The following is a 16,950-nucleotide window of genomic DNA, read 5'->3' on the forward strand; positions in this document are numbered from 1 at the left end:
GGTCCCCAGGCTGCCCTTCGTCCCCCGGACCAGATTCCATCTCCAAATCCTCAAACGTAGGGTGATTAATTCCCCCAAAATCACGGCGATTCGACGGCTGACCGCGCCGCGACGAACCCCAGCCTGCTCTGCCGTAGGTATTGTAGCGTCGCATGGGTTCAAAAGTGAAAGCACCAGATGTTAAGACCCTACTCCCTCCTAAATACCGATCTCTCTCTCTCGGCAATACTTCAGACGATTCGGCGCCCTGATTCAGGGTCGGCGGTGGCTCCGAACGGATTGTGTGCGGGAATCTTCCCCGTCAGGCAATCAGGTTCGTAGGCAAAATTCACAAGTCACAAGTTAACAACGAAAAGTAGGGCAATCGATATTTTCATTCATAATCATGTTGTGAACAATATAGCCCTATTTATAATCTATGGACCCTAGGTTTGGTTCGACCTAATCCTACATCGGGAAAGAACCAACAAGAAAACCCGACGGAGCTTATAATTGCGCTCGAATTAATTACAGAATTAAATAATAAAAAGACTCCAAATAAAAGACTAAATAAACGACTAATACCAAAAATAAAGACTAACTAATTAAGGAAAGAATCACTTGGCGACGAAGTCACCGAATCTATACGGAGGCCTTGCATTCCTCGTCGGTTTCGTCCTCGCGATGGACGCTTCCTCTCGGACTCCCTTTGCGCGCCTCTGCTCCCGCCTATCCCCGTTACTCTGCTGGCTTCGCTCCGCGACGGGCTCCTGCGGAGCCTGCGGTTCTATCGGGCCCGTATCAGTTTGTCTTCACGTCCATCTCTATTTATAGTGCTATTTAAAAATAGTTACGTATTGTGTAGTTTGTTTGCATGATTGATTGAATTTTGCAAGTAAACCTGTAAAATTGAGGTGAAGTTTTAGTTTGAGGGATAAGATCAGCTGTGGTTTCTGTGGTTATTTTGCATGTTCTAGGTGGAGATTTGTTGAATTTTTGTGATCATGCAGATAACCACAATTCTTGGATTTAAATGCAATTAACATAAGTTTGACAATTAAATGAGCTTTTGAAGCAACTTTTCGTCGAAAGGCGCTGTGATTGAGAATATAAAAGGAATTCCATAGATGAGATAGACCAGAGAAGAGAATGTACTTCAAATTCATATTGATACTATTAGCTTGCGGTTTTGATCTTCATTTTATGTAGTAAAGTTGAGTGTTCGTTGTATACTTCTTGTTCGAGTGAATAATAAACGGTTGATCTTCTTAATTTCTTCGTTGATGTAGACAGTAGACTTGCCACGTATTACAAAATTTGTTTTTTTCATATCTTGCTAACTCATTTTTTATTATTCATGCATCGATTTAATTAAGATATACTCCCCAATCCCATAAAAATAAGAAAACTTTCCTTTTTCGTCCATTCCACAAAATTACTCCATTCCATTTATAGAAAGTTGCTCCAAACTTATTATCCATATATATATATCCATGATCAATTGAGATTTTTTTGGGTAATTGAGAAATGAGATGCAACATCAGCCACTCATTAAATGAGTGGTCCAGATTTTGCCACACAAAAAATGTTTTTAGATTAATTTATTATGAAAGGGCAGAATGGTAATTCACATCCCCCTCTCTTCTTCCCAAAAATCCTTTTTTTTCCCAAATCACTACCGCTAATCGGCCCTCCATCTTCATCTTCATCCCTCCAATTTCGTCGACGACAATGGCGATTGCCGCAGCCATATCGATGCTGCTGATCGCCGTCAAACATCCTCGTCGACTCGCAATCTCTCTTGCTCCTCCTTGGCTTGAATACGCCGCTGCTCCTCGGGATCATTGAGGCGAACCTCCTCCTCTCAGCGCGCGATCTCCGCCAATTATTTTCTGTTGTTCTTCATCTTCTCCTTCTTCGCAACCTTCCTTGAATGATATTGCGATTCTCTTCCTCGAGATCGCTGATTTTTTTGATGGAGATCTGCGATCTCGTCGGAATCTGCATTGTTAGCTTCAACGAATTCGTTGCCGGAGGTTGAATTCGCGGATGTGTTCGACTCCACTCTCAATTTGATCAGCGAGAGGTTCAATTCATCAAATCTTCAGTTTGTTGGAGTTCATCAAATCTTCAGTTCAGCAAATTCGTTGCCGAGAGGTTCAATTTGTTTTCTTCAAATATTGTTGCTTTATTTTTTGGATAATAACTTGTTGGAGTTAATTGAATATTTGGTTGGAATTAATTGTCATTCATCAACTTTTCGCCGAAGGCGTTCACACATGATATTTTTTTCCTGTGAGATTTGTTGGTGTTGCTTCTTCTATACATAGTACTTTTTTGGTTGCTGCAAACGCGACTCTGAACAAAATTTTGCTTAGTTTTGTTATTCTTATGCTTGGAGAGCAAAGACGAACTGTCGAATTCCTCCGATATATCGATCGCAGCTGGAGTAAAAATGCAATAATGAAATTTTGGCACAGTTTGTTGTTTTTGTGTTTTGACAGGGAGAAAATCGATGAGGTTCGTGAATTCACGAAGAAAATCATGAGAGAGAAGGAATCGATGTGTTATTTTTTAGTTGTTGACATTTTAATACGAGTTGTTGACATTTGATATTCTTGCTATTGATATGTGAATTACAAGTGTTATTTTTTAGTTGTTGACATTTTAATAGAGTTGTTGACATTTGATATTCTGGCTATTGATATGTGAATTATAAATGTTATTTTTTAGTTGTTGTCATTTTAATAGAGTTGTTGACATTTGATATTCTCGCTATTGCTATGTGAATTATAAGTGTTATTTTTTAGTTGTTGACATTTTAATAGAGTTGTTGACATTTGATATTCTCGCTATTAATATTGTTTTTGAGTTGTTGACACTTTATACAAGTCGTTGACAAGCTGTTGACATTTTATATACAGGCTATTAACAGGCTGTTGACATTTTACTATAAGTTGTTGACATTTGATATGCATGCTATTGACGTATATTGTATGAACATGATGCCAGAACTTGTGTCAATTAAAAAAATTAAGATAAAATAGTTGTTATTTTTTAATTACAAGAATTGTTTTTGAGTTGTTGACACTTTATACAAGTGTTCGAATCGAATCCGTTCGATTAATGTCAACCTCCAACAACGAGCTATATAATTCATGTCAACGACCTATATAATTAATGTCAACAGCAACATTTTACGTATAAATTATGTCAATAACAACATTTTACATATAATTGACATTGTATATATGTAGTTTACATGGATTGTACATATAGTTGACATTACATGTGTGTAGTTGATATAAATTTTATATGTAGTTGACATGGATTATATATATAGTTGACATTGTTTTCGTACTCAACAACAAACATTTTCATGTCAACAACTTATATAATTTATGTCAATAATAATATTTTAGGGAATATCACAAACACCTTATCTACACAATTCACAAATTCCAGCAACACAATCGAATTAACAACGGCATCCATATATTTCACAAATTCATCTACATATTTCACAAATTCATCTACAAGTTCAAAGCGGGACCCACAAACCAGAAGAGAATCCATCCCCCAATCACGATGAAGATGGAAGCGTAGGCTAATTTGTGAGCCAAAACAACAGTCATTTCTCGCCGACATACAACCCCACCGCCTTCTCACTCAAGCTCATCGATTCCCAATCCTTCTACGCTTGTTTTTTCGCTGCCGCTCTGCCTCCGCCGCCGTCGCCTTCCTCCTCCGCCTTGAGCTGCATTTGAATTGGATTTCTATGGTCTCCGCCTTTCAATTTAAATTTCAATCAATAATGCTAAACAACTCTAAACGAAGCCAAAAATCGCAAGACCCTCGGCGTTGCAACAACTGATCAGAATCTGACAGTGGTCGGACACCAACAGCTCAGATCCATCACCTTTTTCACGTGCTGCTCTCTCATCTCCGCCCTCTCTTGAAGCCCCAACATATTTCCCGCCAGCGCACGAGAACCAGATGGCGCCCCCGCCGCCGAGGCCGGTGAAACAACGTGCTGCAATCAGATCTGATCACGTAATTCCATCTGCAAACCCCTAATTGATCCTTCAGAGCCTCCACCACGCCGATGTTGGCCGCAATTGCCCAGCCACCTCTTGTTGCTGCAATCATTTGATTTCTCTATTAATCAAATAATTTAAAAATAAAATAAAAGATGTGTAAACTGATTAATCGATTGATGCAAACCGTGCTGAGATTTGAAGATGATCTGAGCTTCTCTATTCTTCAAAGCCTGAATCAATCGCTCGTCGTCGCCGGAATCGAAGAGCGAGACAAAATAATTGAGGAATGAGAAAGGATTAACGGAGCGCATCTGCCATTTCAGAGCTCCGAGGATCAGCATCTCCATTCTCTCGATCATCGCGGAATTGAAGATCAAACCTCCGTCATTATCCTGCAATTCATAAATGAAATTTACCATTCTGCCCTTTTAGAAATCATGTGGATTAGTGGCTGATATTACATCTCATTTCGCAATTTAGCTAAATAATCTCAACCTAACATGACCCTATATATATATCAATTTGTTTACAACCTATACCACTAGGACCCACCATTAAATACTAACAAGAATATGGGTCTCATTATCCACTAGCACCAGTGGCGGATCGAGAAATTTATATTCGGGGGTGCGAGTCATATGATAAATTATTATATAACATACCAAAAATAAAAACTAATACTAAAAGCAATATATTTTGAAATATACAAATTTTAGAGTCATACATTTCAAAATACAAAAATAAACTACATTATATCTAATTTATTTTTCGACGAGTCTTCATTTTTTTCAAAACGATTCACTATATCATCATCGGATACTTGTAGAAATACATATTTCTCAATGAAAGTGACCAAACAATCGTTCAAAGGTTGATCACCCATTCTATTTCTCAACTTATTCTTCACAAACGTCATTCCAGAAAACACTCTCTCTATACTTGCAGTGGCAACCGGAAGAATCAAAATCAACTTGATAAGCAAAACCACATGCGAATAAACCACATCTCTTTTTGTTTCAACAAGCTTCACCAAAAGAGAACTAATATCTCGCAAATTCTGAAAGTCTTCATCACTTCCCATATCTCCAATGAATATATCAAGTTGGCACTCAAGGTCCATCAAATCAATGTTTGAAAAATCGGAAGGATAAAAAGTGGCAAGTTTGAGTACCTTTTCCTTGTCAAAAGAAGAGAAGCCATCTTTAGGATTGAAGCAAGCCATACATCTGAGCAACTCTATATTAACTTCATTGAATCGATTATCAAGTTCTTGATGTAATAAGCCAATCACTTTGATAAACACATCAACACGAAAATGATGAAGATGTGAAACTTGTTGAACAAAACGTTTTGATCTCCCATGAGGGCTATAGTGAGCTTTCATATCTGGAACAACAATGCCATGTTTATTGCAAATTGAGATTACCTTGTTCAAGTGAATCTCCCATCCATCCTCCCTCATTTTCTGTAGTTGATCTTTGGTTAAAATGACAAGCCTCATAGCATTAATGATGTCTTGATCTCTTCTTTGCAAAGCAAGACACTAATTTTTAAAATTATAACTAGACATAAAAAACAACTTATCATAGAAGTCAGAAGATCAAATTTTTAAAATTGAAACACAATAATTTAGAATCCAAAACAACAATTAAGCTATTTTACTTGTGTATTTAATACTCTATAATCCCTAAAATAATACATAATTGAGAATTTCTCATCCACAAATAATTGGAAGCACGGCTGTTTTCAATTCACCCCAATTCCAAGACAATAAGAGAGAGTCATAAGGTGTAAAACATTATTCTATTTTGCACAAGCTGCCAAAATCCCTAAATTATTTAATGAACTAAACTTTTACACCTAAATTCCTAATCACTCACCTTTTCAACAAAGAACAAAGTGTATGATGAAAATTGAGGCGGCAAGTCACGGAAGAAGGCAAGAAACCGGAGTTGGAGAGCGGTAGTCGGTGGCGGAAGAAGGCAAGAAGCAGAAGCAGTCTGCGGTTTTCAATTGGGGATGGCAATGGTTTGTTATTTTTATTGTGTTCTGTAAAAAATGCTTTGAATTAAAGAGTTTTACCACTTTTTGATTTATTAAATGTATTTTATTTCTTTTCTAGTATTTATTGGAGGAATAGCCAAATATGGATTAGGGGGGCATTAGTTTTTGGCCGCGTAGTTTTTGGAGTAGCCAAATAGGGGGACATTATACATATATTATTAATATAAACTCAGAATTTGTATTTAAATATATAATACTACTAAAAATATTTTTTTTTTGGGGTACACTCGTACCCCCTTTGTCCCTACTCCCTCCGCCACTGACTAGCACTATTTTAATTACCCTTCTCTTCATCTCTCTTACTTTAACAATTATGCATTAACTCATGTACGTCTCAAATGTCCTTATTTTTTTCTGACGGAGGGAGTATTATTCCAGTAAAAAAATTGATTAATTTTATTAATTTGGTGTGTCCATCAAAATTAGATCAATCTAACATGGAGAGTTTTAACTAAAAATCTTACACCTCATTATAAATGTGGACTTCACAATCCATTAACAATATTTTTATCACATTTTCCCTCCATCTGTATTACTTTACCAATTGGGTATTATAAAATACTCCCTCTGTCTCATTTAAGATGTTCATATTTTATTTTTAGTTTGTCACACTCAAGATGCTCACTTTTTATATTTGAAAATAAATATCTCTCATCTTTCCTCATTAAAACATGCAACTACATTTTTTTCTCTGCTTATTTCATCTAACATCTCCTCTTAAAATTTCGTCACTCAAGAATATGGATATTTTTGTATGAGATGAATGAAGTAATATTTATGATTAAAATTTATATAGAGTTAAAAGAAAAAATTGAAAAAGAATGTGATCCATAAATAGTTGATAAAGGGAATGGAAAAAAACTATGGAAGTTAGAAATTTAAGCCAAAAAATGATATGAAACGATATATGAATATCATGTGTTATGAATGTTCTGTCTCATGCATTAATATTAGAGCATCATTAACGCATGGGGACGGGCCGCAGTTGGGTCCCGGCCCGTGTTACGCAGCGATGGAGGGGAGGATTTTCCGGCCTGGGCCGGTCCCGGTGACGCAGTCGCAGCCTGGGGACGCGCCCGAGGTCCGGCCCGGCTCAGGGTTATGCGCATCGGTACGTGCCGCGACGGGGTCCGGCCCAGCGTTAATTGGTGTTCGGGCCGACCCGAGCCGCAATTTTAATTGGTGTTGGAGGCCGTTGCCGACTAACGATTGTGGATCTGGCATGCCTACTTTGGTGTCGCGGGGTCGAATAATGACCTCAATGTGTTGAACGAGTCTCCATTGTTCAATTACTTGTGTGTCGGGCGAGCGCCGAACGTAGAGTTCACGGCCAACCACCGTCGGTATAGTATGGGGTACTATCTGGCAGACGGGATCTACCCTCGATGACCCGTGTTCGTGAAGACTATCACATGTCCGACAACAGATCGGAGGGCATTGTTTGCTGAAAGGCAAGAGGCGGCTCGGAAAGATGTGGAGCGTGCATTCGGAGTCCTCCTAGCACGGTGGGCTATTGTGAAGGGCGCGGCCTGTGGTTGGCAGCGTCCACTAATCGCCGACATCATGTATGCATGTATCATAATGCATAACATGATCGTTGAGGACGAGGAAGAAAATGTCACTTTGTGGAGCGACAATCCGCTCTCCAGCACCGGGAGTAACTACACTGTCACCGCCCCGCCCGTGCAGGGCGTTCCTCCCGACATCCGCAATGTCATGGCCCGTTCAGTTGCGATGCGTCAAGATGAACTACACACTCGCCTCCAAGCCGATCTAATTGAAGAGATTTGGACACGCACCAACGTTTTCCAGCATTGACGTTATGTTTTAATATTTTTTTTGTATTTTTAAATTTTTATGTTGTAATTTTCAATTTCCGAATGATGAACAACTTTTCCGTGTTTTAAATTTTCGGCATTTTTTATTTTACGCGTAAAATAGATTGTAAATTGTGAATAACGCAATTTAATAGTTGTAGTTCGGGATGAGATCTGTAGAGTTAGAGCAGTTGTGACATGAAACTCAAATTTAGAGTAATAATGATGTGGAGGGGAATTGAGGCGTGAAATGAGGACGGGGTTAGGCCATCCACAACGCTGTTCCTATACCGTTCCTATACCGTTCCTTAAACCACTATTTGAGGGCCCCACTGTACTTTTTTACTCCATTCCTTAACTAAGGAACGGAACCTGCAACCCTCCGTTCCTTAACCGTTCCTTAACCGTTCCTTAAATTACTATTCATTCAATTTCATTTTTTTTTATTTCCAACTCAATTCAATTAAAAAACACACTTTAATAAAAAACAAACACACTTGATTAAAAAACACACAACATTAAAAAAAATTACAACTACAACTTAAAAAAAATAAAAACCACACAATTAAAATCCTAAAAAAATAAAAACACACAATAAAAAACACACAATTAAACGTGGGAAAATTAAAAAACTACTCTGCCGGCGAATCATCCTCCGGAGGCGGTCGAGGTTTAGGGGGAGTCGGAAGGTCAAGATGTGCTGCCATAGCAACAATTCCGTTCCACCAGGCCGTGAATTGGGCGTACGAGAAGCGGGAAGTGTCCGCCATTGTGGCGGTCATGTACGCCACCATAAGTGTGTCCGAGCGTCCCCGCGAGCCCGATCCCGAGGCCGACTGGCTTGATTCGCCTCGGCCCTTCCTCGCTCTAGCCGCCTTCGCCGCCTTCGTCCCTTGCGGCCGACGGCGCCCAACGCTGGATCCCCCGTATTCGCCAGGCGTTGGATCCCCCGTACCCCCAAACACCTGCGGTTCACCCTCGCCGGCCTCACCGGTGTCACCAGACGAGTAGTTGCCGGTCGCCGTGTGCTTCGTGCGCTTTGAGGTTGAGCCCGAGCTCGAGCGGACACCGCCGGCCCACCTTTCCTCGTCCTTGACGAGCTGCCAAATATCAACATATTTGAACTGTAGACCGGTGTCCTGGTAGAAGACGCGCAAAGCCGCCCTCAGAATGTCGGCGCCCGAAGCTCCGCTTTGGTAGTTCGCCGCTTCGGCCGTGTAGATGCCGCAAAATTTTTTGACCTGTAGGTCGACTCGGCCAAAGTGAGCACGGAGCATTGTATATTTGCGCTTCCGGGCCCCTTTCGGCTTAGTCTGGTGGTAGACATCACGGACCTTTTCCCAGAAGCACTTGGCGGCTTGTTGATTCCCGACGATGGGATCGTACGAGACGGTGAGCCAGGCGGTGTACACCGCCTTTGTTTCTTCGTTGGTGTAGGGATGCCGGCCCAGATCCTCCGGTTCCTCCTCCTCCTCCTCCTCGGGTGCCTCAGACGCAGCCCTGGAGCTTCCACCGCCTCGGCCTCCTCCCTGGGTGGGTTCAACGGGGATATCCTCCCGAATCTGGGACAAACTCTGGGAAAGCCGCGAGCCGGAGGGTCGAGCGTAGGCATCCACATCGAAAGTGGATGGTTGGTACCCACCCGGCGTCGCCGACCCCTGGGTGCCCGGCGTCGACGACCCAGAACCACCAAGTGTGTTGTACATGGTCTCCCAATCGCCGAACGCGTTGAGATCCCACCCACCGGCGCCGCCACCACCGTAATTGCCGTCGCCGGACATTTTGTGAAGAGATTGAATATGAAAATTGGAGAGGAATTGATGTTGATGTAGGAAGAATAGATGTGTAGTTGTGTGAAATGAAGATGAAATTAGGTGTATTTATAGAATAAGAAAATAAAAAAAAAATAAAAAAAAATGTTAAACGGATATAAAAAACGGTCATATGACCGTTTACACATTTTTAAATTTTTTTTTTTTTTACAAAATTCGAATTTTAAAAAAAAAATGATTTATTGCGTCATAATTAACGACGCCCACTCGCGGGTCGGCGAGTGGGCGTCACGCACGACGCAGGGGCGGCCACGTCTCGCAGGCAGCGGCGGCGCGCGTGGAGGAACAAGCCGTGCCGCGTCTCGCCGGCACGGCTCACGGCACGGAATGGGGACGGCCTGGGAACGGATTGGCGAGCCGCAACGCGTCGCGCCGGCGAACCGTTCCGCCGGAACGGAACCCGCGACGGCCACGGCCCGCGTTGCGGGTGCCCTTAAGGATGCTAACCACGCCAAGTTGAAAAGACAATTTATTATAAGGTGATACGTTTATGAGCAAACGGCTACATCTGGAAATCGGATACAGCGCCGTAGTGGGGGATGGGTGTGTTTGTGCAAGTCAGCAAAGATGCTCATTGGACCTCTCTTTGCCTCCACCCACCCACCCACCACTCCTACATTGCCAACTCTAAATTAATGTTCAATGCCTTCAAAGTTCAAACACTTAAATCACATTTTTAAAATCATGAAACAGAAGCCAGTGCAGTGCAGTGCCGTAGTAAAGTTGTGCTATTTAAAAGAAAAGAGCCGTTGGTGACGTGGCGGATCCAAACTTAGTCACATGCAAATCGGGCCCACTCCAGTCTGTTTAATCGCCACATATTTGTTATTGTCTGTCTCTCTCTATTCCGCAATTCCACTAATTTCATCTGTCTCTGTCTGATCTGTCCTTTATTTATCAAACTCACCCTCTTTCACTTTTATGAATATCACCATTGCACACTCTCTCTTCTCTCTCTTATAAAAAAACCACTCCCAAATTTTGTGTCTCCAAAGTCATATGGATAAAGGAAGCGCAATCCTAGTGGCATTCATCTGCCTCGTCGCCAGCGTCGGCGGCATTTCCCCCTCCTCCCCCCCAGCTAATGCCCCCTCACCCGCCACGTCGCCCGTAGCCACTCCTCCTTCCAACCCCGCCACTCCAGCAACTCCAGTCTCCACTCCTCCCGCTGCAGCTCCGGTCTCAACTCCTCCAGCCTCACCTCCCGTCGTAAGCTCTCCCACCACTCCACCCGCCGCCACCTCCTCTCCAACTGAGGCGCCAGCACCGAGCAAGAAGCACGCCGCCCCGGCTCCTGCTCCTGAGACCGCCGGACCACCAGCACCCCCCGCCGGAGCTCCCGGACCTGGCGCCGACGCCTTCGCCCCTGCCCCTGTCTCTGTCTCTGTCGGTGATTTGGTACGTTAACTTCTCATCGACAATGCGCTTTCACATCTCCAAGTTATCTGCTCTTTTTTCTTCACTTAAGCAGTATCCAATTAGTGGTTATTTTTTATTTTATTTTTCATATCCTTGCATATAATTTGAGTACTTCACTGAACACTATTGAAAAGGAAAGTGCTTGGGTTTCTTTAATTATTAAATAAAAATTGACCAAAGTCATTGTAAATAATTTGGAAAGTAAATCTCGACCACTTTATGCATTTAAAGATGGTGTCCCATTTTCTGTTTTTGTCAAATCTTGAATGTAACATAGCTGAAAAATTTGCTTCTAACTCTAGATTCAATATTCGAATTAGAATTTTTGTCAAATCTTGGATCTAACATGGCTGCAAATTTTGCTTTCAGCCTGAGATCCATGGCTACAAACTAATTGTGTGTGTTTAAACACATTTATTAACAAATTGATGTGGTTTTTGTAGAGTGGGGCTGAGAAATTGATGAGCGTGCAGAAGGTGTTGGCTAGTTTTGCAGTGGCCTCAGTATTTGGGTGGATGTTGTTCTAGAAACTTGATTCTTTTTAGTGAATTTGCGTTTTTGAGTTTCTATGGGAATTCGCCAAATATTTGGCTCTCTTGGATTCTTTGTTTGGGTAGAGAGATTAATTAAGAGGGACATAGACGTCGAGAGAGCCCTTTTATATTCTTCATTGCTTTATGTATCAAGAGCTACATAGGTCGTTGTGCTTTTGGGATGACTTATACTATCATCCTTGTGCACATTAGTTTTATCAAACAATGAACATTCATATGTAACTTTTCTTGATCACTACACTCCGTTTCACTTGGCTCTATTTATTGAAATCAACTGCTGAGGTTGGAACTATATTTCAAACACTTCAAATTGTCTATGGAAAATCAATCCAATCACAAAATAGAAATCCTTCAATTCGATTGGGGTGGAAAATATCATGGTCTCATATTCTTTTTGCAATATTCTAGGATCCAATCCTTGTACTTCCTAACACGATGGGCTAGCAGAGAAGAAGCACTGTCACATTATTGAGATGGTTTGGAATTGCTTCTCAGTCTAGTCTTTCCGGTATTGGATACCCGATACTTGTTGGGTAATGCATGCTACCTGTTTCGCAAACCCCTACTAATATGGAACTCGCTCACTTAGCACAGTAGTATACAAATCAAAGTTTGTTAGTGAACCTTAAAAAATTCAGATCATATGTTGTTCCAATAAATATAAAACATGTGGTTTTTGGTACACAATTTTACATAGTGTTGTTTTGTTAGTTAATAAAGAAAGAAGAAAAGTAGAGATATGGTTATTTTCATTTTAGGAAATGTTTTATATTTACTGAGACAGAGGGATAACTATTTATTTGGGTCAACTTGTCGCAATAGTACCAAGTATCTAGCTATCTAAGGATCCACTTTTGTGCCTCCCAATGCAGTTTACATAGATCACTCATACATCGATATAACAAGATCCTCCTCATGCACAATGTATAATCTTGTACGCATCACAACATATACGATGCTACCAATTAGTGAATTCTAATCTTATGCATATGGGTGTGCGTGTGTTCCTCTTTTGCTAGCCTTTTCTCCATAGCTCGAAGTAACTACCAAACTTAGGGATAAGATCCGATGCTTTGAATCTTAAATATTTTGAAGACGTTACTTAGCTTGTGAAAGATATAATTTCTCGATCGTTTTATCTTGTTCAATTTGTATAGCCAAATTTTCTTTAGGCTCTTCAATACGACAAGATTTATCATGAAGAACCATTGGTGCAGAGGTTGAATCCCCAACCCCAAGGACCCCTCACACCCCGAGGCATTTCGGAGGATGTAAATCAGGCACTCAGCGGCCCGCTAAGGAGGTAGACTGCGAGACCCAAACATTACTCATTGGTGCAAATCTACCCCTCCGGAACCAATTGGGCTGAAGAACCGGCATGTTCATCTTGTTAGACTAGGACAAAAAAATGAGAGCAGGTAAACAAGATCTATCATGAAGAACCATTCATACCATACCACTTGCATGCTCATCTTACCAATTTAATGCACTCCATTGTTATAGAGGTCCACTTCCAGACTGTTTCAATGTGTGATCTCAACCACACAGATAAAAAAAAAGATTTAAAAAACAAAAAATCCACAATTGTGAACCCCAGTCAACCTCATGTCAACGTAATCGACTCTTACTCGTTCCCTCCCCCAAACAACTTTCCTGTTTCTAAATCCCCTTTTCTCCACTGCAATAATTGCAATCATCCATGGAATCCAACTATTACATGCTACTCTCTATCACTTTACTCGTTACCATCTCCCCCGCAGCCTCTTACACTCTCCCCGACAACTACTTCATCAACTGCGGCTCCGCTTCCAGCCTCCTCACCTACCAACGCAACTTCACCGGCGACGATAATTCCGGCAACTTCTCCCTCTCCCCGAGAGACAGCGACACCACCTCCGCCGCCGCAGACAATACTCTCCCCGCCCCCTCGCTCTACCAAACCGCCAGAATCTTCCGAAAATCATCCTTCTACGAGCTCGCCCTCGACCAAGCCGGCACCTACGTCGTCCGCCTCCATTTCTTCCCCTTCCCCTCCCTCGGAAGCCCCCGCTTCCACGTCTCCGCTTCTAAATCCACGCTTCTGTCGAATTTCACCGCGGAGAGCGACGCTTTCCCGCTAGTGGAAGAGTTTTTGATCAAGCTGGCTGCGGGTAAGCTGAGGATCGAATTCAATCCTGATGAAAAAGAGCGATCGGTCGCCTTCGTCAACGCAATTGAGGTCTTCCTCGCACCGGATGAACTAGTCCAAGGATATGCTCTTCCTCGTGTGACTTCCCTAGGGAGTGAGGGAAACTTTAGCGGCGTGATGGACTTCCCGTTAAGGGTTGTTCATAGGATTAACGTCGGAGGGGGGAACGTTACGCGAGAGAGGGATACGCTGATGAGGTATTGGATCCCCGACGATGCGTATATGCTGATTAAAGATACAGCTAGGAACGGTAATTATAGTTTTGATATTAAGTATGGAGATGGAGCTACGGCGTTTATTGCTCCTGATTCGGTGTACAGAACTGCTAAAGAGATGAACATTCTTGGTGGAGGCGCTCTGAGTAAGTTCAACATGTCGTGGCAGTTTCCAGTTGGGAAGGGCGTTCTGCATCTCGTTCGGTTTCATTTTTGTGACATTGTGAGTAATGTCACGAGTGAGTTGTTTAGATTCAACCTGTATGTGTACGGGGCTTATGTTGTTGAGGTGTATCCGTGGAGTTCTGTTCCTCGCTTGGCTGCTCCGTTTTTCAAAGATTACGTGGTGGAATCGGATGATTCCGGTTTTATGAATGTAAGCGTTGGCGCGAACTCACAATCGTCTACTGAAACTGCGTTTCTGAACGGTGTGGAGATACTGGAGATGATTGGGGGGAAAAAGGCCGATAAATCGAGGAAACGCTTGCTCATCGTTGTTGGTTCGTCTCTTGGCGGAATGGTGTTGGTTGTGGTAGTGTTTGCATTAGTATGTTTTGGATTGAGAAAACGGAAGCTGAAGATGAAGGCGGAGGAGGCTTTTGATTGGCCGTTAGGGCGATTGTACGGGGGGAGTTCGTATAGTAGGACTACGGTCAGGACATCCGTGACAGGATCCCCCTTCGCTGACCTAAACCTAGGGCTGAAGATCCCGCTGTCCGGGATCCTCTTTGCCACGAAGCATTTCGACCCAAAGCTGATGATCGGGGAAGGAGGGTTCGGGAAAGTGTACAAGGGGACGCTGAGGAACGGCGCAAAAGTTGCTATAAAGAGAAGTGAGGCAGGGCACGGGCAGGGGCTCGAGGAGTTTCACACAGAGATAAGGCTTCTGGCCACGATTCGACACCAGCATCTCGTTTCTCTGATCGGATACTGCGATGAGAGAAACGAGATGATACTTGTGTACGAGTTCATGGAGAAGGGAACTTTGAGGGAGCATTTGTATAATGGGGAGGGAGTTGATATTACTTCAACAGACCGATTATCATGGGATGAGAGGTTGCGTATCTGCAGCGATGCGGCCAAGGGGCTTCACTACCTTCATACGGGATCCTCGGGGACGATCATCCATAGAGACATCAAGTCAACAAATATCTTGCTGGACGAGAACTACGTGGCGAAGGTGGCTGATTTCGGGCTGTCTCGGTCCGGGCAGCTGGATCAGACGCATGTTAGTACGGAGGTGAAGGGGAGCTTCGGGTACTTGGATCCGGAGTACTTTAGGTGCCTTCAGCTGACGCAGAAATCAGACGTGTACTCGTTCGGGGTGGTGCTCCTGGAGGTGCTGTGCGCGAGGCCGGCTGTGGACAGGGAGCTGCCGAGGGAGGAGGTGAACTTGGCGGATTGGGGGATGGTGTGGCAGAGGAGGGGGGAGCTGGAGAGGGTTGTGGATGCGAGTCTTGTGGGGAAGATTAATCCGAATTCGCTGAGGAAGTTCGGGGAGACGGTGGAGAAGTGCTTGCAGGAATGCGGGGCGGATAGGCCTAATATGGTGGATGTGTTGTGGGATTTGGAGTACTGCAGGCGGCTGCAGGAGTTGGGTGTGGCGAGGCAGCCGTATGAGGACAGCACGACGGAGGTGTCGTGGGTGTTGCCGATGGGCATGCTGCAGCGGCTGCCAACGCAGAGCTTCACCGGGGATGGAGACGAGTCGATTTGTGGCTCGTTTAGTGGTGCGGTTTCGAGTCAGTTTAATGCGAATGAGGTGTTTTCGCAGCTGAATATGAATGGAGCGAGGTGATACTGATGCAGTGTGGCCTCTTGTTTATGTTTGATTGATTATTCGGAACCCTATACTCGTTTGTTCCCAGAAACACAGACTTCGCATATTGTAATTTGCTCTATATCAAAACAAATGACGTCGTTGATTGACCAAATAAAAAGTAGAGCGTGTCGATTCTCGTTGGCAAGGCAGCTTCAATTTCGTGAACAAAGTGGAATGAAGAAAAATTTGCAAATTACTATTCCTTTAGAACAATATTTATAAGTCGACCTTAAACTAATCAATCCATTTTTTCCTTTACAAAAAGAATACTGTACATATTTTCTTCAAATAGTTAGTCAGAAAACCGCAGTTTTTAACTTCACCCAACTAGACTCTTTCTTGATATAGTAGTGTTGTTCTGAAAACCGTATGTTTTAGTGTGTGCGTGAAGTGTGTAGTGTGTGCACACAAGCGCGTGCATGTGAATAGTAATGTTGACTGTGGAAAATATGGCCTCCTATATAACTTCATATACTTAGTAGTATGGTGGAATGATTTTTGAACTTAAAACACACACAGATACATTGACACTGATATTTTTCCCATTTGTATGCAGTGAAATAAAGCAACATATGCAAACATGCAACGACACATATGTCATCAATTCATTATTATAATTAACCTAGTTAAGCCATACTTAATCAGGAGAACCAAAGTTCGAATTTTCTGGTGACCAAGGGAACTAAATGTCTAAATTAAATATTATTTAAAGAATGGATATTGGTCCCTAATATCATGAAACTTTCAAAAAGTTGAGTTTTTCCCATAAATTTTGAAATTGGCAAATAATATCATGAACTTTACATCGGGTTTGTTATTTCCCACCAATGAAAAAAAGAAGGCTATATTAATAGATTGAAGAACAATTTTGAAGGGTGTGCTTCAAGAAAATCTATCTTCAAAGATTGAAAAACTTGAAACTCTCGAAGTTGTTGTCGAGAAATGACGAAAAAAAATCTGTATCGTAATATTATTTGCCGGAATTTTTTCATTGGTGGGAAATAACAAACTCAGGGTAAA

The 16,950-nt window shown here is 42.4% G+C and overlaps 2 protein-coding genes across 2 annotated transcripts; both read left to right on the top strand.

Moving 5' to 3' along the window:
• Window positions 1–10,626: 10,626 nt before the first annotated feature.
• LOC121765345 (lysine-rich arabinogalactan protein 18-like) lies at window positions 10,627–12,008 on the top strand. Its single transcript, XM_042161458.1, has 2 exons — window positions 10,627–11,130; window positions 11,595–12,008. Exons 1-2 carry the CDS (start codon window positions 10,732–10,734, stop codon window positions 11,676–11,678), a joined length of 483 nt encoding a protein of 160 aa, XP_042017392.1. The 5' UTR covers window positions 10,627–10,731; the 3' UTR covers window positions 11,679–12,008.
• Window positions 12,009–12,946: 938 nt separating this feature from the next.
• On the top strand, window positions 12,947–16,048 carry LOC121765344 (probable receptor-like protein kinase At2g23200). Its single transcript, XM_042161457.1, has one exon. The coding sequence runs from the start codon at window positions 13,405–13,407 to the stop codon at window positions 15,904–15,906; it is 2,502 nt and encodes an 833-aa protein (XP_042017391.1). The 5' UTR covers window positions 12,947–13,404; the 3' UTR covers window positions 15,907–16,048.
• Window positions 16,049–16,950: the final 902 nt, after the last annotated feature.

This window comes from Salvia splendens, chromosome 14 (assembly GCF_004379255.2).
Source record: "Salvia splendens isolate huo1 chromosome 14, SspV2, whole genome shotgun sequence".
NCBI lineage: Eukaryota > Viridiplantae > Streptophyta > Magnoliopsida > Lamiales > Lamiaceae > Salvia > Salvia splendens.